General features: G+C 38.1%; 1 protein-coding gene across 3 annotated transcripts; it reads left to right on the top strand.

The window, feature by feature from the left end:
- Positions 1-1,197: 1,197 nt before the first annotated feature.
- LOC132857547 (von Willebrand factor A domain-containing protein 5A-like) lies at positions 1,198-24,914 on the top strand. Of its 3 annotated transcripts, XM_060887547.1 has the most exons (21): positions 1,198-1,522; positions 4,076-4,278; positions 4,399-4,621; positions 4,805-4,971; positions 10,336-10,450; positions 10,662-10,837; positions 10,937-11,025; positions 11,292-11,436; positions 11,514-11,593; positions 12,426-12,540; positions 12,758-12,907; positions 13,058-13,167; positions 13,864-14,081; positions 14,254-14,286; positions 16,218-16,265; positions 16,961-17,011; positions 17,385-17,432; positions 21,614-21,640; positions 21,732-21,871; positions 22,896-23,019; positions 23,194-24,914. In XM_060887547.1, exons 1-21 carry the CDS (start codon positions 1,486-1,488, stop codon positions 23,271-23,273), a joined length of 2,379 nt encoding a protein of 792 aa, XP_060743530.1. In that variant the 5' UTR covers positions 1,198-1,485; the 3' UTR covers positions 23,274-24,914. The 3 variants fall into 3 exon arrangements, with proteins under 3 accessions (XP_060743530.1, XP_060743531.1, XP_060743532.1); XM_060887548.1 differs by lacking the exon at positions 21,614-21,640; XM_060887549.1 differs by lacking the exons at positions 17,385-17,432; positions 21,614-21,640; positions 21,732-21,871; positions 22,896-23,019; positions 23,194-24,914 and adding an exon at positions 17,156-17,202 and having other exon boundaries at positions 1,200-1,522.
- The last annotated feature ends 1,394 nt before the right edge of the window (positions 24,915-26,308 follow it).

Below are 26,308 nucleotides of genomic sequence, written 5' to 3' on the forward strand. Positions count from 1 at the left end.
CGAAATTAACACTAATGAAAATACGAAAGCAATTGTGAGCAAAACATATTATAATGTTAAAATAATTCACTCATCTACTATATAGGTCTGCTTTAATTAAGAAATTAATTACTTAATTATGTTTGCATTTGCCAGAAGTAAGTGTGCACAAGCATCAAATGACTGTTTCATTACAACAAATTATACAGGCATTATAACAGAATGGCAGATTTTAGTATTTGTTTTTTTTAACAAATTATCTCTTGTTTTATTTTTCTTATTTATATTGAGAAATCTACAATCAATTCGGAAATAATAATGCCAAATAATGTTACAAAATGAATAACTTCTACCTATGTTTCAGTTAATCATTGTGTATATGTATATGTATATGTACGTATATGTATATTCTAGGATTTCATCTTTAGGGGGTTTTAGCCCTCAGTGAGTATTTAAAACAAGAAGAGATTTATATTATATATTATATGACTACATAGTAAGCCAAAAGTTATCGTATTGTTTAAAATGGCAAAAGTGGACACAAATTTTATGCATGATGTAATGATGCCAATCTTGAATCAAATCAGTTCATGTATGTGTGCATTCTCTACAAACAGTGTGTCCAATGAATGCAGTCATTAATAAACAAATATTCACAAGACAAAGAACAAATCAATAAATGTTATTTTTATTTAGTATTGAATGGATTGTTTGCATTAATATTTTGTTTGTGCTATCAACTCTGGTAATAAGAATAGTGACATTTCACTGCTGTTGGTTGCCGTATTTGCGGCTTTCCGCCGATTAACGTTATAGATAAATGCCTTCAGCTTTGACTGCGCGTGCACGCTGCACGTGCCTGTGCTTCTCCGTTCAAATAAAGCAGACAGCTGAAGACGCACTTTTGAAAGACTACAACGCACGCGCGTAAAAGCAAAGTAAAAAAAATCGCTCTTGGATCAAACTGATAAATAATTTTCTTTCCCATCGACGACATGTCTTGCATTTTAACGTAATTTTTATTGTTTATTTATGAAAGTAAAAAGTTTTAGGGTGGCTGAGATCACAGACACGGGGGCTGAAGCCACCCTAAGAAAGGTCTAGAACCGCCCCTGCATATTGGTGTATACACATTATTACTATAAACTAAGCCTCTTACTCTTTTGGCTTTCCATAGTTCCAAAGCCCCGCCCCTATTTTTGGAGTCAACACAAGAATCTCCAGTAGGAAGTCAGGCTGCAGTCCAGCGTTTTCCGTAAAGTCTCTTCAAGCTTGTGACGGACAAAATTCCCGTCTGCAGCTTTAATTTCACCCTGCTGTAGGTGTCTACTGACGGGAAACTGTTAGCTATTTCTGCTCTTTAACTGTCAGTTTCGTGTTAATGTTTATTCGTTTTTCGTACGTGAGATACTCGGCGTGTAATTTAATCTAATTCCACGTTGATAAATAGGTTTATTTTTAGGGATTTAACCTCAGAAGTGTGTAAAGATTCACAAGAGCAACAAAATGAACTGTGGCCTGCTGACAAACAAGAATGAACCAGGTAATGTGTTGTTTTTATTGTTTTTATTACAATTTCTTTTAAAATCAAAATCACTCACCGACTCACTCACCGTAACCACTTTATCCTTAACATTTATCCCGATCAGAGCTGAGCTGGATCCAGACACCGTCCCGGAAACAATGTCTCATTCAAAAAAATTAAATGTTCATGTTTTCAAGCTTGTACTCTTTGTGTACTGCTTGCTGTTGATCCCTTTAACTGTTTAAATGTTTATAAACTGCGTCATAGTGAAACTTCATGTACACATACATCTAATTGTATTGTCTGGATGTCTAGTTGTGTGCGCATAACGTATGACATAATTAAAATGTAAATGTAAATCCTCTATAGTTTACATTTGAACGTACACAGAAAGATGTCAGGCAGGTTGTAGTGTGAGGTTACACTATACACACAAGGAATTTGGTTCCAGCTGTCCAAAAGTACAGACGTGAATAACATTATACTATACAAGACAAGATAATACAGACTTTACAAGATAAAGCAGCCGATGTGATATGATATAGACATTATGAGTATTAAATATCAGTACAGAATATATGACATCAGTTATGTACATAAAGTGTGAGAAGGGCAGGGTAGTGCAAATAACAGATTGTGTAATATTTTGCGTTTGTCAGTTTGATGACTGACAGTCCTGATAATGCAGTACTTATAGATTTGAAGCAGGGAATATAATTATGGTGAATTGTTAATCAGTGTGATTGTCTGGAGAAAGAAACTGTTCCTGTTTCTGGCAGTTTTGGTAAACAAAGTTCTGTAGCACCTGCCAGAATTGAGGAACTGAAAGAGGTTGTGTCCAGGGTGTGAAGGGTCAGTAGTGATTTTTCCTGCCTGGCTGATGACAACACTAATACTCACTCCAACACTGATTGATACACAGACACACACACAATCAACTGTATGGACTGCAATGACCCACACCACATACACAATCTTACAATTTTACATCCATGTCCACAGCACCATCATATCAAACTGTTTACATGCTGTTTTGCACACTGTTTTTGTTCTTTGCACATGCTGTCTTACATTTCGGTCGATGGCTGTTTTGCACAATACTTTACAATACCTCATGTAGCTGCTGCTATAATACTGTGTTCATTCCAGTATTTCTGCACACACAATATTGTTTGAACATACAGTATTTACACTGGTCGGTGCTGTTTTTTGTGTATTGTCTTGTGTAGTGTCTTTTTTGTATTGTCTTGTACTTTTTGTTTGCACTGTCTTTTGTCCTGCGCTGTCTTTTTTTTATTTTTTATTTTTTTTTTGTCTTGTCTTGCACTGTTTGCACCAGGTTGCACAGATGCACTTTATGTGGCTAGGACTAACTTTCTAAGTCCTTAGCTCTGTCTTTGTTTTATGTAGCACCTTGGTCCTGGAGAAACATTCTCATTTCACTGTGTACTGCATCAGCTATATAAGGTTGAAATTACAATAAAAACTTCCTGACTTGACTTGACTTCTGTGCAAAGCATCGGAAATGCAGTTCAAACTAATATTTTTATTTTATTTTAATTTTTGCAGGTTTCAGCTAGATTTCTGCAATGCAATTTCAAATGGATTTTACTTTTCCTTGAAATTTCTCAGAGGTTTATTTTCTTGTCGACAAAAATGCAGTAACATTTGGCATTTTATTTTTTTATTTGTATATTTCACAATTATACAATTTGCAATTTGCAAACAGATCAGCCAGAGAAAACAACAGCATTTGTCACAGTTGATAGAGCTGGAAAGTAAATCCCCAAAACAAATGTCAGTGAGGTCATCAGCAAATTCCACAGAACAGGGCTGAAGTTATAACAGTCCTCCAGAGATGCCTGAAATACCTGATCTATTGTCTTATACTCATACTCATATTTTGACTTCAAGCTGTCTTCAGTGTATAGAGAAAACAAACGGGTTATTCTATGTTTTTGTATGTCAGTGGATTTAATAGTATCATGTAGCATAAATGGGGGGCATGGTGGCGTAGTGGTTAGCACGTTCGCCTCACACCTCCAGGGTTGGGGGTTCGATTCCCGCCTCCACCTTGTGTGTGTGTGTGTGTGTGTGTGGAGTTTGCATGTTCTCCCTGTGCCTCGGGGGTTTCCTCTGGGTACTCCGGTTTCCTCCCCCGGTCCAAAGACATGCATGGTAGGTTGATTGGCATCTCTGGAAAATTGTCCGTAGTGTGTGATTGCGTGAGTGAATGAGAGTGTGTGTGTGTGCCCTGCGATGGGTTGGCACTCCGTCCAGGGTGTATCCTGCCTTGATGCCCGATGACGCCTGAGATAGGCACAGGCTCCCCGTGACCCGAGGTAGTTCGGATAAGCGGTAGAAAATGAATGAATGAATGAATGAATGTAGCATAAATGATAAAACACACAGTGGTTGAACTGATGTGTAACTGCAATTTGCAGAAGTTTTGGGTTTAAAACATCTAGCTTTTATTGCTGACTGATTTTTGTATTAATGTCTTCTTTCAGGAAAAACTCAAAATGTGATATAAACTGTAACCTCAGTCATCTTTGTATGTTTTCTGTTCAGTTCCACTAAAGAACATCGAGGTGGATCTGCAGGTTCAGGGGCATGTAGCGACAGTGACCTCCACCCTGAAGTATATAAATGAGGAAGATAACACCCTGGAAGCAGTGTTTGTCTTCCCCATGCCTTCAGGAGCTGCTCTCTGCCATTTCAGTGCCAAGATTGCAGATCAGGAGATAGTGGCTGAGGTGCAGGAGAAACAGGAGGTGAGTAAAACAATAGTTTTACCCGTAGACAGGTTAACAGTAATAATGAATGTAGGTGGACAACATGCCTGATGCTCGGTGGGAATGTAACTTTAACACATGTATGTTGTCCTGGGTCAGGCGCGGGAGCAGTACGATGATGCACTGAGTTCAGGTGAACAGGCGTTTCTGCTGGAGGAGAGTGAGGAGTCTGCGGACGTGTTCAGGCTCAGTGTGGGCTCTCTGCCTCCACACCAGAGTGCCGCTGTCACCTTCATCTATATCATTGAACTGAGTGTGCAGGCTGACCATTCACTGCAGTTCTGTCTGCCTGCAGTACTCAACCCTCGCTACACACCAGCTGGTATTAAACACACACACACACAGCCAGCAGAAACAACTTACTGTCACTTACTAAACATACCTTACTGAAATATATCGGACACACTTTACTGTCACATCTCAGTGTAACGATACAAATACCTAGCTAAATGGATCATCCTTCATGTGAATGAATCATATAATCTGTTGTGTGTTTTATTTTCAGGTACAGGGGGTGGTATAGTGTCAGAGATAACATCAAGTTCTACTGGTATCCCCTACTCCCTCTCTTTTACTGCACATATAAACTCTCCAAACCCCATCACTAAAGTGGAGTCCAAATGTCCTCTAGAGCCTCTGATGTTCCTCAACACAGACCACACCAAGGCAAAGGTGTGTGTATGTGCGTGTGAGAGAGTGTACGCGTGTGAGGGTGTGCGCGCGTGTGTGTGTGAGAGAGAGAGTACAGAGCTATAAAGTTTAAAGGTATAATGATGAACTAAATCTGTTTAATGAATCAATTTGATCTTGACTGATGCAGTGATTTATCAGTGGGTGTATTGTACAAACACATGTAGTCATCTAACAGCTTTTCTTTGGTGTAACCCTTGTCAAGACTATATTCAATACAATTAGTATTCAGTAGCTCAAGACTTTATTCAATATAATTCATTTCAATTCAATTTATTTGTACTGTATAGCACTTTTAGCAATTCACATTGTCTCAAAGCAGCTTTACAGATAATGCATATAAAAATAAATACATTTAAAGTTTACAATTAATTTATAAATATTAATTTAAAATATAAAATACTTTATATCTATTCCTAATGAGCAAGCTGGAATGACTGTTGACAGACTGTTCCAACATGTTGACTACAAGAACTGAGACAGATACACACACACACACACACACACACACACACAGAGAATACATGGCTTCATGGCAACAATATTCCTTAATGGCAGTGGCCTCTTTCAGCATGACTTGGTTTCCATGTTCCCCAGCTCTCAAGCTGATCAAACATCTGTGGGAAGTCCTGGACAATCAAAACATATTTAGAATAAACCAAAGGCATTTTTGAAACATGTTCTGTGGCCTGATTAAGTAAAGATGTCACTGTGCCTCCCCACACCTCCGGGTTTGCGACCTTCACATCAGGTTTCAGTGACCACTTCTGGCCATCTTGGGAGTAGCACCACTTCCAGGGCATCAGCCATTTCATGCTTCCCTGCACTATTTAACACTCCGTCGACAAGCTTTCCTTTGCCATGTATTCTCAGTTTGCCTTGTGCTCCTGTCTAGTCCTCCCACCTTTTTCCTGTTCCTGATCTGCTTTGTTTGAACCTGCTTGCTCTCCCATTGCAAATTCTGCCTGCTATACGATACTGCTGCCTGGTTCGACCCTGACTTTTTTCCGTAGTTGTTTTTGCCTGCCCTGTATTACTTCATTACCGATATTTGGATTACACAGTTTGCCTGTGCTGAGGATCACAGGACTGTTTGACCCTGTTCACTTGTCTTGGATTATTGGCCTGTCTGTTATATTGAACTCTGCCACCCCTGTATTGTGCCAGCTTCCATTATTCAATTCAGTGCAGCCTTGAATTTAGGCCCTTGTGTGCCATCCCTGACAAATAATGGAACTTTTTAGCCACAATCACCAGAGAAGAAAACAGAGCAGCCTTTGATTGATGGAGCATCTTTCCAACTCAGAATCGATCTACTTTGCTTTAAAGTTGTGTGGCAACTGGTTGCACAAAAACATTGCACAAGTAGATGGATGGAAGAATGGGTTCCACAAAATTTCACATTTTGGAAGCAAACAGAAAAAAAACAGAAACATTTAAACCAACTATAAACAACATGGAGAAACGCAAGCTGGAGCTTTTGGAATGTCCCTCACTATCCCCTGACTGGATCCTATACACACACACACCATACACACCGAAGGATGTCTTTTATTAGGGTTCAAGCGCGAAGCGCTGGAAACCTATTGTTTTTGTTCTGATTTTTATTAGGGTTCAAGCACGAAGCGCTGGAAACCTATTGTTTTTGTTAGGATTTTTATTATTATTATTAGGGTTCAAGCGTGAAGCGCTGGAACCCTATTGTATTCGTTCTGATTTTTAGGGTTCAAGCGCGAAGCGCTGGAAACCTATTGTTTTTGTTAGGATTTTTATTATTATTATTATTATTATTATTATTATTATTATTCCGCCCTAGAAACGGTCGTGCAGCCCAAACCGTAAGGCCTAGAGAGCTCAAACTTGGTCAGATGGTAGTACTGGTCACAGTTACTCAGGGCCAAAGTCTCAGCGGAATCGGACAATTTGGGGCGCTTCAGCGCCCCAAAACGTGTTTGTCCCCATAACCCCTAAAACGCCTATGTCCAAATCTCAAGTGCTTTATATCATTGGAATCCTTGGCTCATGACTTGAAAAACGTATATCTCCAATTTCATTTCTGCCATTAAATTTTTTCGCTATCGCGCATTTTATCCGAAACCCACTTTTGCTAACTAGTCCTAGGTTTTTCGCCTGATCAAGACCAATCCAGTGCAGTAATATTCTCTGGAGTCTCAAAGACAATAATTTTCAAAAAAAAGTCGAAATTTGATTCAGGGTCCTTAAGGGGCCCCAAAAGGTTTGGACTGTGAGGAGCCAGTTTTAATAAAATGTCAATAACTCAAGAATTAAATGAGCTATCAACACCAAACTTGGGACACATGTGAAAGAGGTCAAACTGAGGTCACAGTTTAAAAACCGTGGCGATTGGCCACTTCGTGGCGCTATAACGGAAAAATCACTAAAAACAGCCATTTTAAAAAAAAAAGCTCTCTAGCGCCCCCAACAGTCCAAAAACCCAATTTTGTGCTGACTTGTAAGGCAAAGATTCTGATTCTGGTTCTGACTCGGAGTGGGTGGGGCTTGTCTTGCAATGGGTCGGGGCTTTAACCGGTAATAATTAATTTGTAATATTTATAACACTAGCTTACTAACTTTATGTTTTTATGAAATACAGCAAAAACGTGTCAGACACACAGTGTCTGGTTACTGGTTAGAGACAGCTGAAGGTTTAAAAAAGAAAAAAAATCTCCGACAGGCAGAGACACAATGCGAGTCGCATTCTACCAAGCAAGCACCACGTCTGGACGAACCCACGTTTACCAGAACTCTACTGGTTAGCAAGTACGTATTATTAACGTTACAACCCGAAGTAAAAAGCTGAAGAAACCCTAAACGTTAACGGAAAATACCCGCGAACCCGAGTGACTGAGGGAGAGACAGAGAGCTGTTCTGTGTGTGACTGTGAGTGAGCAGAGCGAGACACAGCAACACATACATCTGTATGTGTGTAGGGGAGGGGCGCTGTGACTAGCCTATCACTGTAGGGGAGGGGCGCTGTGACTAGCCTATCACTGTAGGGGAGGGGCGCTGTGACTAGCCTATCACAGAACGCTGACACAATCAGCTACCCAATGATGATTTTCATTCAATCCGAGCACAGATATTGACTCGTATTACTCGTATAATACTCGTACTCGGCAGAAGTGCTTTATCCGTACCGGATACTCGTTTCAGCCAAGTATCCGGCTCATCTCTAATGGATATGACTTTGTTTATTTTAGGGAAAACTGGACGGGTACTGAGTACTTCACATGACATATGTTGTGGCACCCTCTGTAGCATGACATATGTAGCATGACATGACATATATTGTCATGTTAATCCAAAGGCCTTAAACGCTTGAACCCGGGAAATGCTGCTTGCAGCTTTAATTATTATTATTATTATTATTCCGCCCTAGAAACGGTCGTGCAGCCCAAACCGTAAGGCCTAGAGAGCTCAAACTTGGTCAGATGGTAGTACTGGTCACAGTTACTCAGGGCCAAAATCTCAGCGGAATCGGACAATTTGGGGCGCTTCAGCGTTTGTCCCCATAACCCCTAAACCGTATGTCCAAATCTCAAGTGCTTTATATCATTGGAATCCTTGGCTCATGACTTAAAAAACGTATATCTCCGATTTCATTCCTCCCCCGAAAATTTTTTCGCTATAGCGCATTTTGTCCGAAACCTACTTTTGCTAACTAGTCCTAGGTTTTTTGCCTGATCGAGACCAATCCAGTGCAGTAATATTCTCTGGAGTCTCATTGTCAATAATTTTCGAAAAAAAGTCGAAATTCTGATTCAGGGTCCTTAAGGGGCCCCAAAACGTTTGGACTGTGAGGAGCCAGTTTTACTAAAATGTCAATAACTCAAGAACTAAATGAGCTATCAACACCAAACTTGGGACACATGTGAAAGAGGTCAAACTGAGGTCACAGTTCAAAAACCGTGGCGATTGGCCACTTCGTGGCGCTATAACGGAAAAATCACTAAAAACAGCCATTTTTTAAAAAAACAGTCCAAAAACCAAATTTTGTGTTGACTTGTAAGGCAAAGATTCTGATTCTGATTCTCGGAGTGGGTGGGGCCTAACCCGGAAGTAGGAAAAGACCCGCGAACCCGAGTGCAACACAATACATCTGTATGTGTGTAGGGGAGGGGCGCTGTGACTAGCCTATCACAGAACGCTGACACAATCAGCTACCCAATGATGATTTTCATTCAATCCGAGCACAGATATTGACTCGTATTACTCGTATAATACTCGTACTCGGCAGAAGTGCTTTATCCGTACCGGATACTCGTTTCAGCCAAGTATCCGGCTCATTTCTAATGGATATGACTTTGTTTATTTTAGGGAAAACTGGACGGGTGAGTACTTCACATGACATATGTTGTGGCACCCTCTGTAGCATGACATATGTAGCATGACATGACATATATTGTCATGTCAATCCAAAGGCCTTAAACGCTTGAACCCGGGAAATGCTGCTTGCAGCTTTAATTATTATTATTATTATTATTCCTCCCTAGAAACGGTCGTGCAGCCCAAACCGTAAGGCCTAGAGAGCTCAAACTTGGTCAGATGGTAGTACTGGTCACAGTTACTCAGGGCCAAAATCTCAGCGGAATCGGACAATTTGGGGCGCTTCAGCATTTGTCCCCATAACCCCTAAACCGTATGTCCAAATCTCAAGTGCTTTATATCATTGGAATCCTTGGCTCATGACTTAAAAAACGTATATCTCCGATTTCATTCCTCCCCCGAAAATTTTTTCGCTATAGCGCATTTTGTCCGAAACCTACTTTTGCTAACTAGTCCTAGGTTTTTTGCCTGATCGAGACCAATCCAGTGCAGTAATATTCTCTGGAGTCTCATTGTCAATAATTTTCGAAAAAAAGTCGAAATTCTGATTCAGGGTCCTTAAGGGGCCCCAAAACGTTTGGACTGTGAGGAGCCAGTTTTACTAAAATGTCAATAACTCAAGAACTAAATGAGCTATCAACACCAAACTTGGGACACATGTGAAAGAGGTCAAACTGAGGTCACAGTTCAAAAACCGTGGATGGATATTACTTTGTTTATTTTAGGGAAAACTGGACGGGTGACTACTTCACATGACATATATTGTGGCACCCTCTGTAGCATGACATATGTAACATGACATGACATATATTGTCATGTCAATCCAAAGGCCTTAAACGCTTGAACCCGGGAAATGCTGCTTGCAGCTTTAATTATTATTATTATTATTATTATTATTATTATTATTATTATTATTCACTGTTTTTAATTGTTTTATCAGAACACTGAGTATTGTGTGTGTGTGTGTGTGTGTGTGTGTGTGTGTGTGTGTGTGTTTAGGTAGGTCTTGGTGCAGGTCACATGTTTGATCGAGATGTCGAGTTGTATCTATATTATCAGAATCCCCATCAGCTCACTGCTATAGTGGAGGCTGGAGCTCCTGCAGCAGAGTCAGGTACAATCTCACAAATCTGTTCCCTAAACTGTAGGACAAGGAAAAACACACTATTTATGGATTTCAGACAATTTTGAGCTTCTTTGGAAACGTACTACTGCTAAAACTAGAATAAACTCTAAGCCTATTTTGGTTGGTCATGTGTTAGTTTCTTCTTTTCTTACTTTTGTTTCATTACAATTCTGTTGATTTTTTTTTTTTCTCTTTTTAGGATCTCTCATGGGAGATCCAGTGGTCATGGTCAGTTTCTATCCAGAGTTCCCTGAGTCAGTGATGTCCTCCATGTCGACGTGTGGTGAGTTTGTGTTTGTTATGGACAGATCTGGCAGTATGTCCTGTAGCATGCATAATGGACCAGGTGCACAGGGACGCATCGACTGTGCCAGGGTAAGCCTTAACACTTAACTGAACTGTAACACTTCTTTTCTTTCTTTTTTTGCCGTGTGAACTAAGAATAACACTGACTGTGTGTAATGATGTGTTTAGGACACTCTTCTCCTGCTACTGAAGAGTCTCCCCATGGACTGTTACTTCAACATCTATGGCTTTGGCTCTCATTATAGTTCCTTCTTCCCGTGAGTTCAAATCACATGAAGCAGTGAATAGGTCTTATTTTTGTCACTAATGAGATACACCAATGGATGAAATGAAAGGATGAAGGGCTGGGTGGTAGAAACAAGTAGCTTTGCTTCCTTCCAGGTCTTGATTTTGAGCTCAGGTTTCTGTCCCTGTAGTGACAAGTTTATCTCATGTTCATGTTTTTTACGTTTTTAGTATGTGAGAGTGATACAGGGCAGGTTAGCTAATTTGTTGTGTCTGCTGTATGTTTCTCTGATTTTAGTCAAAGTGTGCAGTACAATCAGGACACTATGGAGCAGGCGGTGCAGAAGGTAAAGGAGATGCAAGCAGACATGGGGGGCACAGAGATTCTGCCAGCTTTGGAACACATTTACAAGCAACCTTGCATCTCCAACCACCCAAGACAGGTAATATTAGTCTTTATCCACAGTGAGAAATTTTCAAGGGAGCTCGTCTTTAAATTTCTCTCTCTCTCTCTTTTCAGCTCTTCATATTTACAGATGGTGAAGTAGGAAACACCAAAGATGTTCTTCACTGTGTCAAGAGCAATGCTGATCTCCACAGGCATGTGCTGTTTAGATCTTAAAACATTCATAATGCAGAACTGAATATCTAATAGTTTACATATGGAAAGCATTTCAATTATTCCTAATACATAATAGCTAACTGAGTTGTACAAATATTTAATTATTTTATTTCATGAGAATTAACATTAGATTTTCAGAAGGAAGGAGCAAAATAGTTTAAACCGCAATTCACTAAAGTGGACCAGATATTAATATAAAAAAAGGAAAATGTATCACACCACAACACTGATTGGAATAAAGAAACTGACAGTTTTATAATAATTTTATAATTATTATAATATATATATTTATAATATTAGACTGTTAGTAGCGCTTAATACCAGTTTTCCTCTCACTACTTGTGTGCGTGTCTGCGTGTGTGCACTTGTGTCAATGTGTGTGCATACGTGTATGTGTGCGTGCGTATGTGTGCGTGAATGTGCATGTGCGAGGGGGTGCACATGCGTGAGCTAGTGTGTGTTAGTTGGCATCCTCCAGTTTAACTCATTTTTGTACATCTGAGAGTTTAATAGTAATCTTTTCTGAAGTAACAGCTTAATCTAAGGGACTTGTATAACAGAAGCAAATATTATTCAGCCATGAAAATAATTGGATTTTAAAAGAGAATAAAGTTATTTATCAATGTAAATAGTAATGTAATGCTTTGGTGGAGCTATTTATAGTAATAAAAAATATTTATTTAACATTTATGGATGAAGCATCATGACCAGTTGTGATTTAGTGTTCACTTGTTTACATGTTTTAAAGTTCTCCTCTGATCTAAACGACTCATAAAGGATATAATATAATCCACTCCTTTGTTTAAACAGATGCTTCTCATTTGGGATTGGTGAAGGTGCAAGTTCTGAACTCATTACAGGATTGGCTGAGAACAGCTGTGGCCACGCCCAGTTCATCACAGGAACTGATCGCATGCAGGCCAAAGTAAGACTGGTTTCTGCTCAAATAATATTAGTTAATAGTCATTACAGTGTCATTCAAATGATGTGATGTTTGTCAATTATGTCATTTACAGAATGTACAGATAATTCTGCATGTTCTGGGTCTCATGTTCCCACTGACAAACAGATGAGAGATTTATTGGGAAATCTTACTACATTTCACACTTTTTATTGAACATGTCTTTCATTCCCAATGCTAGGTAATGCAGTCTCTTCGCTATGCTTTACAACCAGCAGTGACTGATATCACTGAGGACTGGTTTGGATTGTCTTTCTCTCATCTGAGCCCCCAAATTAAATCACTGTTCCATGGTCAAAGAGCACTGATTTATGCCCAGTTGAAAGGAAAGGTGAAAATGTAAACTTATTTCACTCTATGAATTTGCAATGATTTATGCAGAATTTTATAAATGGTTAAACTCAAATATTTGTTTAAATTGTGGTTCTCCTACAAGAACATGACTGGATCTTTTAGTAATCACTGTTCACTCCGTCCCTAGGAATGTCAGAACCCAGATGCTAAGGGAAAAATATCAGTGCAGTATCGCTTAGGGGGTCAAGAGGTCACAAACAGTGTTGACTTCTTCCTGAAGCCTGTCGAGAACACAGGGTAAGTGCCTGGTGTACTCTCTAACACTTCTTACATTTACAGCATTTAGCAGTCATCCTTATCCCATTTATAACTGTGAGCATCTGAGGGTTAAGGGCCTTGCTCATGGGCCCAGCAGTGGCAGCTTGGTGGTACTGGGATTTGAACCCACAACCTTCTAATCAGTAGTCCAACACTTTGATCACTGAGCCACAACTTTCCATATGACTGCATAATAAACCCTGGCTGGGTGTCTTTAGCTGTCATACTCATAATAGTAATAAATATCAGCTTTACAGTACTCAGTGTTAGTTTTGTGCAATAAGATGAACCAGCCACCAGTTTATGGAGGATTTCAGTCAAAACTGTGTGTGTTTGCGTACGTACACGTGTGTGTGTGTGTGTGTGTGTGTCAGGACTCTGCCCGGACTTTGGCCATGTGCCTTTTGTTTATGTTTCTTGTTCACGTGTCTGCCCTGCCCTCGTCTCTTCCTGCCCATTTCTGCACACCTGTTCCTCATGTTTCTGATTGTCTTGTCTATTTATTTGATCCGCGTTGCCTTGTGCAGCGCGGAATCCTCTGATGTCCTTGTCTGCTGTTGTCTACGTCCTGTTTCGTGTTTAAGTTAATAAATCCTGTTTTATTTAGCTGTCCTGCATTTGGGTCCATTTTTATCCCGCGCCCATGACAGTGTGTGTGTGTGTGTGTGAGTACAGGATGGCCATCCACAGGCTTGGTGCTCGCTCTCTGATCCGTTCTCTGGAAAGAGACGAGAGGGTTGATGGAGCTGATAAAGATGCTCTTAAGGCCAGAGTGGTGAAACTGAGTAAGCAGTGTGGAGTGAGCAGCTCACACACAGCCTTCATAGCTGTTCATAAGGGCAACAAACAAGCTGTGAAGGGGCCACTGGTGAAGAGGAGAATTCATACCCCGAGTCAGTATTCTTCTTCTTTGTTTTGTAACTGCAATAGAACATTTCTCTACATACTGTATACAAAAACATTACTTTGATCAGCATCCACAGTTTTAGTGCTTTTATGTGTAAAAACACATTATACAGAACACACAGAGAAACTAACATCCTTTTTGTCTTTATATACTTCCAGTGCTGATGGCGTGTCCAATGATGTATTGTTTTGGTAAGTAACAGAACATAGAAGTTTGTGAATATTTTTATGTCCTGAGAAAAATATTGTGTTGTTTCATTCATTAAATGTGTTGTTACTTGTTTTTAGATTTTGTAAAGTTGCATGTAAATTATAGGACCTTGATTTGAGAGTAGAAAAGTCTTATGTTACTTTACATTACTACCTTTTATCTATCTAGTAATTAACAGAAGATTAAGGTTTTGGTCATTATAAATGTGCAGAAATGTGCAATAATATAAAAACACCATTGGGCTGGATAATATGAAAATGTAATATTAGTCATAATAAATTCTCAAAAAAGTTTTTGTTTTAAACTGTACAGTGTCAAGGAAAAAAAGAGGTAAGTTTATTTTTTGGTCAGTTGCTCAATTTTAGACTAAAACCGATCCAATTGGAAATTGTACTCCAGCCTGCAACAGTACTGTAGCAACTTCTTTTGGTTTCTGAAAGTTCAGCACCCTAATTGTTCAGATCTCACAGCAGTTCAGTAATTATTAACCAAATTAAGGTAAGAAATAACATACAAGTGGGTGTGATTGATGTTACAGGAAAATAATTGTAAATACAATTACTTAGAAGTAATTGTAAAGTAAAGTACAATTTAAAGTATTGTAAAGTACACTTTATTTTGACAAAAACTAAAATTTAAAATGAGCAAAACTAAATAGTTTTATAAGCATAGATTTCTGAGCCAAAAACAAAGGTACACAACCTAAAAAACACAAATACAGTACACAAGGTGTGAATCCACTAAGGAGACCGACTCACCAGACAGTAAGCATTTGTGGGGGTTTTTTGTTTGTTTGTTTGTTTGTTTTTAGATGTTGAAATGTAAATAAAGTATAACAATTTATTTTTAATGCCACACAACTATATTGAGTTTTTGCATGCTTGTGCCTATAATTTTCACATCCAGTCCTCTAAGTTTATTTTAATTATTGTCATTTTTTGTTCACATAGAAAGCACATGAATACTCTAACATCTTGTTATTGTTTTACTCTATACAGCATGTTGTATAGGTAAGGTGCTAATCATAATACAAAAAACTTATTGTCAGTTAAGTATGACTCTGTTGAGACTTTCAAGCTGTTTTTGTCGTATTCAGACTTTGCAATTTATGTTGATTAAACATTTGTCATGGGGGGCACGGTTAGTGGTTAGCACGTTTGCCTCACACCTCCAGGGTCGGGGTTCTATTCCCGCCTCCGCCTTGTGTGTGGAGTTTGCATGTTCTCCCCGTGCCTCGGGGGTTTCCTCCGGGTACTCCGGTTCCTCCCCCGGTCCAAAGACATGCATGGTAGGTTGATTGGTTGATCTCTGGAAAATTGTCCGTAGTGTGCGAGTGAATGAGAGTGTGTGTGTGTGTGTGTGTGTGCCCTGCAATGGGTTGGCACTCCGTCCAGGGTGTATCCTGCCTTGATGCCCGATGACTCCTGAGATGAATCCGAGAAGTTCGGATAAGTGGTAGAAAATGAATGAATAAACATTTGTCAGTGCACTTGTATTTAATTTATATTTAAAGAAATTCCAAATGAATGAATTCCAACAGTGATGTGACTCAGCATATATTTATGTTTGAAGCTCTTCTACCTTTGTTAACATAACAGTAGTATGTATTATTATTAATAATAATAATAATAATAATAATAATAATCTGTGGCAACTGATGTGCTTTTAATCTTTTACATTGTAAAGTGTTCTTACTTTTAGTTTTAATTATTATAAATAAAAATGTAAAGTCTGCAGAAATTATTTTTTTTGTAGATGTTGACAATTTATTTTTAATGCAACATTACTATATTGAGTTTCTAGATGCTTGTACTTAATTCTACACATCCAGTCCTCTAAAAGGTTTATTTTAATTCTTCTGTACTTTTCTAGAAAGCACATAAATAATCTAACATTGTTTATTTCATTACAGCGTCTCTTCATGCACCACCGGATGTTATGCTCTGTCAACAATCCCTTGGTTAGTTGATGTTAATATCTTATTTTATACATCTAGCTTTAGTCAAGTTTAAGTTGTCATTATGTCTATCTGCCAGTGTACAGTACCACCCATGATAAGAAAATGAAGCACATGATTAACAAGAAAGATTTGTTTGTTTGCTTCTACATAGACCGGTCTTTATGTCCAATGTGCAAGTTACCAAATTTATTAGTTTCTACACAGTACAATTCATACACACATGCAACTACATCAAGGGCTACATTCAAACAGCAGAGTCTTAAAGAGATTATTTTTCTTCATTTATTAAAATATGGATTAATAGTAAATTCTAAATGTGTAACACTGAGTGTTTAGGATTATATAACCATATTCAGAGTAGAAGTTCTTTTACCATTGTCAAGCTACTGTATACATACTGTAACAGTAATAATAATATAAATAATAATAATAATCTGACTGGGTCAGCTGATGTGATTTAATCTTTTACATTGTAAAGTTTTCTTATTTTCAAAAATGTAAAGAAATTAATACTTTTTTCTATTTGTTAAAGTATGACAATTTATTTTTAATGCAACATTCCTATATTGAGTTTCTAGATGCTTGTGCTTAATTCTACACATCCAGTCCTCTAAAAGGTTTATTTTAATTTTTCTGTACTTTTTTAGAAAGCACATGAATAATCTAACATTATCTTATTGTTTATTTCATTACAGCGTTTGCTCCACCAATGCCAATGCTTGGTGTGCCCTGTGCAGACTCCCTTGGTTAGTTAATGTTAATATTTTATACATCAAGCTTTAAGCTGTCTTTATTTCCATCCGCCAGTGTACAGTACATTCCATGATGAGAAAATTAAGCACATGATTTATGAGGAATATTTGTTTGTTTGTTTGCTTTTACATATACAGGTGTGCAAGTTACCAAATATAATAGTTTGTAATTCTTACACTACACAGCACAATTCATATACATCAAAACATGCAATTACAATAAGGGCCACATTCAAACAGCAGAGTCTTAAAGAGATTATTTTTCTACATTTATTAAAATATTGATTAATAATAATGAATTTTTTTGTAAACATTGCAGAAAGCAGATGAATAATCTAACATTATCTTATTGTTTACCTCATTACAGCGTTTCCTGGTGCAGCAATGTGTGACATGTTCGGTACAGACTCCCTTGGTGAGTTAATGTTAATATCTTATTTTATACCATAAATTCCGGACTACTGAGTGCACCTGAATGTACTGTAAGCCGCACCCACTGAATTTTAAAAAAAAATATTATTTTGAACATAAATAAGCCACACATGTCTATAAGCCGCAGGTGCCAACAGGTACATAGAAAAAAATTAAAGGTAGGGTCTCCGATTTTTGAGAAATGTTCCAGAAAACTGAGTCGGAACGACAAACTAAAAATCAAAACAAAAACAAAACAAACGTGTAGCCAATGAACAGAAAGGGTCGGGTCTTGTCAATATGCGGCGGAGAGAGTGTTCAGTGCGCATGTGTGACATTAGCAGAAAGCGGTTTTAACATTGACATGAAGGATAAAAACAAAGAAAGAAAGCGAAGAAATGCTAAACGCTGTTACTAGCAAAATGCAGTTGTAGCTGCCTCTCTACATTACTGCGATAGAAAAGAGAAAAGAGGTGTTATTTGTGTAGTAACAGCGTTTAGCTCAGGAGTTATTGACTCGGGGAAACTCCAATCTGTGAATATGTGGCCAATTTCCCACTCCTTCAGTTCTCTCCAGTGCTGGAAAGCTGATCCTATATTAACACGGGTCCTACTTCTTGTCTTATCGTAAGCCTTTCTTCACTTTCTTTCTTTGTTTTTATCCTCCATGCCATTGTTAAAACCGCTTTGAAATGCGCACTGAACACTCTCTTCGCCCATATTGACAAGACCCACCCCTTTCTGCTCATTGGGCTACCTTTAACTTTACACAAGCTTTAACAAAACACGGCTTGTCACAAAAATAAATAGGCTTTAACGAAACACTGAACACATTAACAAAAAATAAAAAATTTGCAGTAAACAGTAGCCTACCAAGAAAGTCATTGGTCACTATCTTCCTCCTCCTGTGCACTGAAACCACTGAAGTCATCTCCTTCGGTGTCGGAGTTAACCCGTTCGGCAATTTCATTGGTCTATTGAAAGCTTCATGCCGGCAAAAAACTGACCACGTCATAGAATGAATTTGGAAAAAAAAAAGTGAAAAATCCATATATTAGCCGCGTCATTGTTTAAGCTGCAAGGTTCAAAGCGTGGGAAAAAAGTTGCGGCTTATAGCCCGGAATAATTCTTACATTACACAGCATAATTCATACACATCAATTCATCAACGCTGCATCATGGCTCATGTTATGGGAACACTTTGTTGGGAAGCAGTGTCTCAAGGTCTTTTGCACAAACACACCAATTTAATGGCTCAGAGCAGATGCATGATTAAAATAGCTAGAAGACTGCTTCCTGAGTTCAGTCGAAATGCCACCCCATGCAGGCAACTGCCATTTTTCCTGGACCTACATGCCAAGGTATCAGGGTCCTGGGGGAATCCCTATACTGCCCGTCTTTTTTCTCCGGCCACATCTAATTATTTGGCCATTGTAGGGCTTGAAAATCATGGGAATGCTCACAAGCTATTTCTCCCCCAAGTTGCTTGTTTAGAGGAAGCCTGCACTCCCTACTAAGCCATGTAGAATCACTTCAGCCGTTGTTGGGAAGGCCTACATGGCAGCAGGCAAAAGGCCGTGGTAGCCCTGCACACCATGGTGGTCTTGCAGGCCTACCAGGCTGTCCTGCTAAAAAAGCTTAACTGTGGCGAGGGATTGAAACCTGAGGCAAAATCTGAGCTCTGCCGAGCCACAGATCTCGCACTCCATGTCACAAAGCAGACAGGTCATCACAGGCACCTGTGTCCTAAAGTAATGGGGATTAAAGACAGAGAGGGGTCCTTTTGTTCTGGATTCCTCCATTTTTCCTTATGGCCTGTTTGACGTTGCAGCTGAGTACTGTCACTGACAGGCACCAGGGGGTGAAGCGCCAGTCTGCAGCATTTATGGAATTTATCTCTTGCCACTGTAAGAAGCCTGGGCTGTCTTCCTAGTCAGAGTGTGCAACCATCAAGTCCACCTAATTCTAGTGGCTCCTTGGCCTACTCGAGTTTGGATGGTGGATCTAGTCTCCCTTCTATACAGTTCTCCATGAAAGATTCCTGACAGGAAAGATATTCTCTCTCAGCCGCAAGGGGCAATCCTATAGCCCCACATGTGGAAGAGATGTGGAAGCTTTTGGTTTGGCCCCTGAGGGGAACCAGTTCCTAGATGCAAGCCTCTCATCTGAGGTGATAGAGACTATTGAATGCTAGGGCTTCCTCCACTAGAAGTCAGTATGATCTGAAGTGGAGGCTTTTTTGCCTCTGGTTCGGTCAGCACTGTCAGGACCCAGTTCACTGCCTGGTCAGTACAGTGCTGGAGTTTCTGCAGTCTCACCTTTCTCTGAGCCTGTCCTCCTGTTAATTTTTCCTTGAATTTGACTGCAAAGTCGTTGGGAGGCTTGCCAACATACTAGAATGCTTCTAATACGTAAAAGAAAAGTAAGCTGGTTCAAGTTCAGGGGAAAAGTGTTTATTGAAGATGTCTGGAACTTAACCCAAAGATACTGTTTGTGTCCAGACTTTATATCTGGTAACAAATGGCCTTCAAACAATAGACAGATACAGTTAGGACCTTCTACTGGAAAACTTACAATGAACAGGACAGAGGGGCCACCCTGTGTATTGATCAGTTGATTGTTTTACAGGCACAATATAATCAGTGATTTGGTTCCCCCTTTACAGTTATACAGTATGTTAATTACAGGTGAGGCACATAAACATCAGACATTTAAATATGAATGTCAGGCGTTGATTATGCATGAAAGAACTAGACACAAAATCCTTCAGCCCTCTACTTTAAAAGTGTACAAGGCAGCCATTGCTGCAAACCACGAACCTGTACTCGGGACCTCCTTGGGTAGACAAGGGCCTCCTGATCTTTTGTTTTCTGCATGGTGCCAGATGGCTGAGGACATCCTGCAGACCGTGCCTTCCTTCCTGGGACCTCTCTGCGGTCCTAGAAAGACTGCTGGAAGCTCCCTGTGAGCCCATAGTGAGCCTTTGAGGAGTTTCTGACCCTGAAGACAGCTCTGCCCTTTGCCTTGGCCTCACTTAAAAGAGTGGGAGACCTGCATGCCCTATCAGTCGCCCCACCTGCTTAGAATTTGCCCCTGGCATGTCAGTGGCTATCCACTAGTGCTTCATATCTGAGCCAATAAATTGGCATGTGCACACAGAGCTTCAGACACAACTTTCCAGTGAAATATTCCAATAGCATCAGCCGTGCCACAGCATCACGTTCCCTTCTCAGGGAACCGGGTTAAATACATAACCTGGTTTAGTTCTTTAATATTGATTGTTGAATATAACTAATATATTTTTTTCCCCATTTTTACTTTTTTCAACTGATTTTATTTTCACTGTGTTGGTGGATTTCTTCAAGTAGATGAGTGTAAGTGTACACCCTCTGGATATCTCTGTCTTGTAGTGTGTGAATGTTTAATCAAGTTTAATTGGTGAGCTGTTCAATTCTCAATGCATTTAAGTAATTGGTCAAATTAGATAAGAGAAAAACCAACAGGATGTGCAGTTAGAGAAAAATAAACAATGTTGAAGTGAAATGACCCAACACAAAGTGTAGAGTCTTTACCTAAAGTGGATTATTGTCTGATAACAAAGCGCCTGCCTCAAAGTAGCTTATTCCTTATATGGTGCAACAATTTGCCAAAATTACAATTATGTTTGAATAAAATTTTACATTGTACATTTTTAACCATTTGGAGTTCCACAAGAGTTCTCACTGGTACGGTAATTCTCTTGGAGATAATACAACAAAAACAAGATACAGCTTGTCGTATTCCAGATGCATCAGAAAGCCCAAATTTCTGTCCTGAAGCCTTGCCATGTTAGAAAACTGGCTGTTACAAAGCTCAGAAATCCTGGTGTTGGCCACCATGTAAGACGATAATAATAAGTCAATAATTCAACAACTACTTTTAGATTAAGAATTCAACAGCTCTGTTGTATAAAACTATACTGTTCAGTTTTCTTTTAGCTTTAAATAGACAATAGACAAATAGACAAACTCAAAATAGAAATATTAGAACATGCTGGACAATTATTTTTAGATGATAATCATTTATTCTGTGGTTATTATAGTGCTATAGTGGTAGGATAATTTTAAAACTGGTGTGCTTCATACTGTTAAATGGTAATAGTTCTGAAATGTTTGTGTTAAAGCTAAAATTGTTTCATTGCTTTAGGTGATGCAGGATCTGACACAAGCCCAGGTAATGTTCAGCAGTAAGGCCAGGTTCTTAGTGAGATGAATGTGTTTGTATGTCTATACTGATCTATCTGTTTATATTATTGTCTCTGTAGAAACTTCAGGGACTCCAAAGGACTTACTGATGGAGCTCATCTCTCTCCAGAAGGCTTCAGGTTGCTGGGAAATTGGGTCTTCACTTGCAGAGGTGTTTGGGAGAACAGAAAAAGAGCTGATCGAGAAGATTCCTGCACAGGTTTTTACACATTAAATATCTCTAATGTGTGAACCCAAAGTAAATTTACCATTGAAGCCTTAATCAATACTGTTTTTTTTTTTTCTTACTTTAAGCTTAAATTATGTAATTTTAATTACTTTTTTCTTTATTTTTCTTCACTTGAAATGCATCATGGTAGTGTACAGAGGCAAAATGATGAAAATTGTCTTGCTGTACAGATACTTATGGACCCAACTGTACAGTTCCGTCCAAAAGTATTGGACCATTAAGGACAATTCTATTGCTTTTGCTATACACTGAAAACATTTGGGTACAATGAGACAATATTTGATCTTAGATCAGAATTCCTGATACTTGCATCTAAATGCCACAAGATGCAAAACTCTCCTCAGCAGAAGGTCAGACTGGAGTTCACAAAGATTTCTTATGATCTCATACTCAAATTTGTCATTGTACAGCAAAAAAATAATAATAATTGGCCTTGCTGTTCCTTTCGGAAAGGCTAAAAACAAGAAAGATAGAAAATACACAATTACTTCTGTTTAGAACTTGCTATATAAACTAAAACAAATAAAATTGACTTTGTCTGATATACCAGTTCTAATATAAATATATATTTTTTTAAATGAATTTTTTTTAAAGTTTTTTTTTTTTACTTATTTTTTTAAGCTATATATTTGCACTAATCTAGTTTATCCCAGCTGATGCATGATGTTCTCACACATTCTCATAGTATGAATATTGCTCTTGTCTGATGGCTTGAGATACGACATGGTTAAGCGGGTTGGTTTGGGTAGATAAGGACGGGACGCCCTTACTGAGGTCTCTCATTTTGTAAAACAAAACACAAGCCCTTACAATGCAGCAGACTTTTGCTATACTGTATGTAGATTAGCGAGAACAAAACCTGAATGTATTCTAATTTATTTCTCAACTATATGTGAAAATAGTTAACGGGACTTTATTCATTCACTCATTCATGTATATTGACATCGCTTTATCCTTCATTGGTGTTAGTTTCCTATTTGTTTTTTGTGTACAGGTGAAGCCAGATGTCTGGGCTACACTTCTTGCATTGATTTGGTTGCACGGCTTTAAGATCGATGCTCAGGTTGAGTGGCAGTTTTTGGCCATGAAGGCAGTGTCATGGATCCGCAGTCAGAAAGGTAAATTCTACATTTAAATCATCAATTACGTAACTGTGATATAAAACATTTAAACAATGTAAAGCACTTTTTACAGCTCAAACATCTAAATTTCAAAGAAGCAGTTTTCTGATTAAGGGAAATGTCTAACCAGCACTGTCATGATGATGATGATGATGATTGTGTGTGTTTCAGTGGTCAACCACTCAGAGTGTATACAGGCAGGAAACTCTTTGCTGGGCTGTCAGGTTACAGAAGATGCTCTTGGCCTCTGAACTCTTTCATCCCACAGCAGCCACGAGAAAGTCTTATTCTTTAAAAAAAAAAAAAAAAAAGCTTTCATTAGCCTGATTATCTCTATAAATGTATTGCAACAGCAAGGCAGGTTTTATTGTTTTTTCTATTTGGATTTGAGATCAAAAAATGTATGAGACAATAGATCAGAATTACAGCTTTAAATCCCTGATATGTCCATTTACATCTAGCTTAGAACATGCTCCTTTTGTTTGAACACATCCATTTATTAACTGATCAAAAATATTGGCACATGTAACTTTCACGCGTTTTGCATTGCCCAGTTAGTTAATAGTACTGAATATCTACTCTTGCTTTGAAAACCAGAGAGCTGTCAATGGGAGAAAAGCAAACTATTTTGAATCTGAGAATAGAGGGAAACAGATCAGAGCCATTGCACTAGCGTTGGGCATAGCAAATAAAACAATATAGAATGTCCGGAAAAAGTAACCATTGATGTACTAACAAGCAGATGTTCAACAAATGGGCCAAAGAAAACAACAGTATTTTAGAAGAGTTATGATGAAAAACCCAAATATGACAGTCAGTGATGTCTGTTCACGGGGCAGGTGTGAATGTATACCACAAGATCTAAACATCTTATAAGCAGTAAGGATCAGAAGGTCAGATTGAAATTCAAAAAGAAGTAAAGAGATAAGTCAAGTTCTGATGCAGTTATTGCAAATAAGGGCTATTTACATTTACATTTACAGCATTTGGCAGACGCCCTTATCCAGAGCAACGTACATAAGTGCTTAAGTCTCTAGCATTGAATACATTAATGCTGGCTCACAAGGTTACATTCTTAAGATACCATGAGTTTAAAACATTTGTTCAAAGTTACAGTGAAAAAGTGTCAGGTCTTTTTTAATTTTTAAAATTTTTTTTTAAAAATAATGCAAAAGATAGGGAAAGAAGTGCTAGTTGAAGTGTTTCCTAAATAAGTAGGTCTTCAACCGCCGTTTGAAAATAGCCAGTGACTCAGTTGTCCGGACCTCTAGAAGAAGAGAAGAGTCTTGAAGTAACCAAATATTAAGTGTTATTTACTTTCGTTATTTAAAGACAGTTTTTGACCTGTTATTATACTTTTCCTCACATAATTGGGTGGTCTGCCACCAAAGGTGTTGTGTTATTGAGTTTAACACATCTAGATGTAAATGTCATTAAATAAAAGCTGAAATTCTGATCTATTATCTTATCGTATTCCATTAATAACAAAAACAAGAATACAAAAAAAGAGAATTTGCCTTACTGTACAGAACTTTTGAATATCTTTGCACAGATTTGTTTGTCAATTGCAAAGAATTCAGTTAAAATACAACAGTGACATTATGTTTATAAAATCTTTCCTTTAGTTCAGGTTTTAGTTTAACATGCACTGATGTTATCCAACAATTTCCAGATGTATAAAATTTAAAATAGTTAATGACAACAACAATATTGAAGTGAGGGAGTGACAGGAGAAAGAGGGCTGGGCTTTTACTATATACTTTACTTTTATTATATCTGCTAGCTAAAATACTGTATGTTTGCTTTACTTAAATCTTACTTTTTAAGAGCTTATTATGAGAACGGATACATTCTGTTAATTGGTAATCATCTTAATAAAACTTATCTGTGCATTTGTGTTTGTAATGTCCATTTATTCACTTCAGTGTCAGGGTCCTTCTGTTCAAAATGTTTGTGTCCTCTCCGAGTTTGATTCTTTAAGTAGTTCTGGCAAATTTAGGAGGAACTCCTAAAAACTGGTGTCATAATTGTAATATTAAGATTTAGATAATTTTTAATAATTATGAATAAAAAAAGATATTTAAAGCATGAAAATACGAAAGCAATTGTGAGCAAAACATATTATAATGTTAAAATAATTCACTTATCTACTATATAGGTCTGCTTTAATTAATAAATTAATTACTTAATTATGTTTGCATTTGCCAGAAGAAAGTGTGCACAAGCATCTCTGACCAAATGACTGTTTCATTACAACAAATTATACAGGCATTATAACAGAATGGCAGATTTTAGTATTTGGTTTTTTTTTTTAACAAATTATCTCTTGTTTTAGTTTTCTTATTTACATTGAGAAATCTACAATCGATTCAAAAATAATAATGCCAAATAATGTTACAAAATGAATAACTTCTACCTATGTTTCAGTTAATCATTGTGTATATGTATATGTACATATTGGCAGGGGCGGTTCTAGGATTTCATCTTTAGGGGGTTTAAACCCTCAGTGAGTATTTAAAACAAGAAGAGATTTATATTATATATTATATGACTACATAGTAAGCCAAAAGTTATCGTATTATTTAAAATGGCAAAAGTGGACACAAATTTTATGCATGATGTAATGATGCCAATCTTGAATCAAATCAGTTCATGTATGTGTACATTCTCTACAAACAGTGTGTCCAATGAATGCAGTCATTAATAAACAAATATTCACAAGACAAAGAACAAATCAATAAATGTTATTTTTATTTAGTATTGAATGGATTGTTTGCATTAATATTTTGTTTGTGCTATCAACTCTGGTAATAATAATAGTGACATTTCACTGCTTTTGGTTGCCGTATTTGCGGCTTTCCGCCGATTAACGTTATAGATAAATGCCTTCAGCTTTGACTGCGCGTGCACGCTGCACGTGCCTGTGCTTCTCCGTTCAAATAAAGCAGACAGCTGAAGACGCGCTTTTGAAAGACTACAACGCACGCGCGTAAAAGCAAAGTAAAAAAAAATCGCTCTTGGATCAAACTGATAAATAATTTTCTTTCCCATCGACGACATGTCTTGCATTTTAACGTAATTTTTATTGTTTATTTATGAAAGTAAAAAGTTTTAGGGTGGCTGAGATCACAGACACGGGGGCTGAAGCCACCCTAAGAAAGGTCTAGAACCGCCCCTGCATATTGGTGTATACACATCATTACTATAAACTAAGCCTCTTACTCTTTTGGCTTTCCATAGTTCCAAAGCCCCGCCCCTATTTTTGGAGTCAACACAAGAATCTCCA

The sequence above is a fragment of the Tachysurus vachellii genome, chromosome 14 (assembly GCF_030014155.1).
Source record: "Tachysurus vachellii isolate PV-2020 chromosome 14, HZAU_Pvac_v1, whole genome shotgun sequence".
Classification (NCBI taxonomy): domain Eukaryota; kingdom Metazoa; phylum Chordata; class Actinopteri; order Siluriformes; family Bagridae; genus Tachysurus; species Tachysurus vachellii.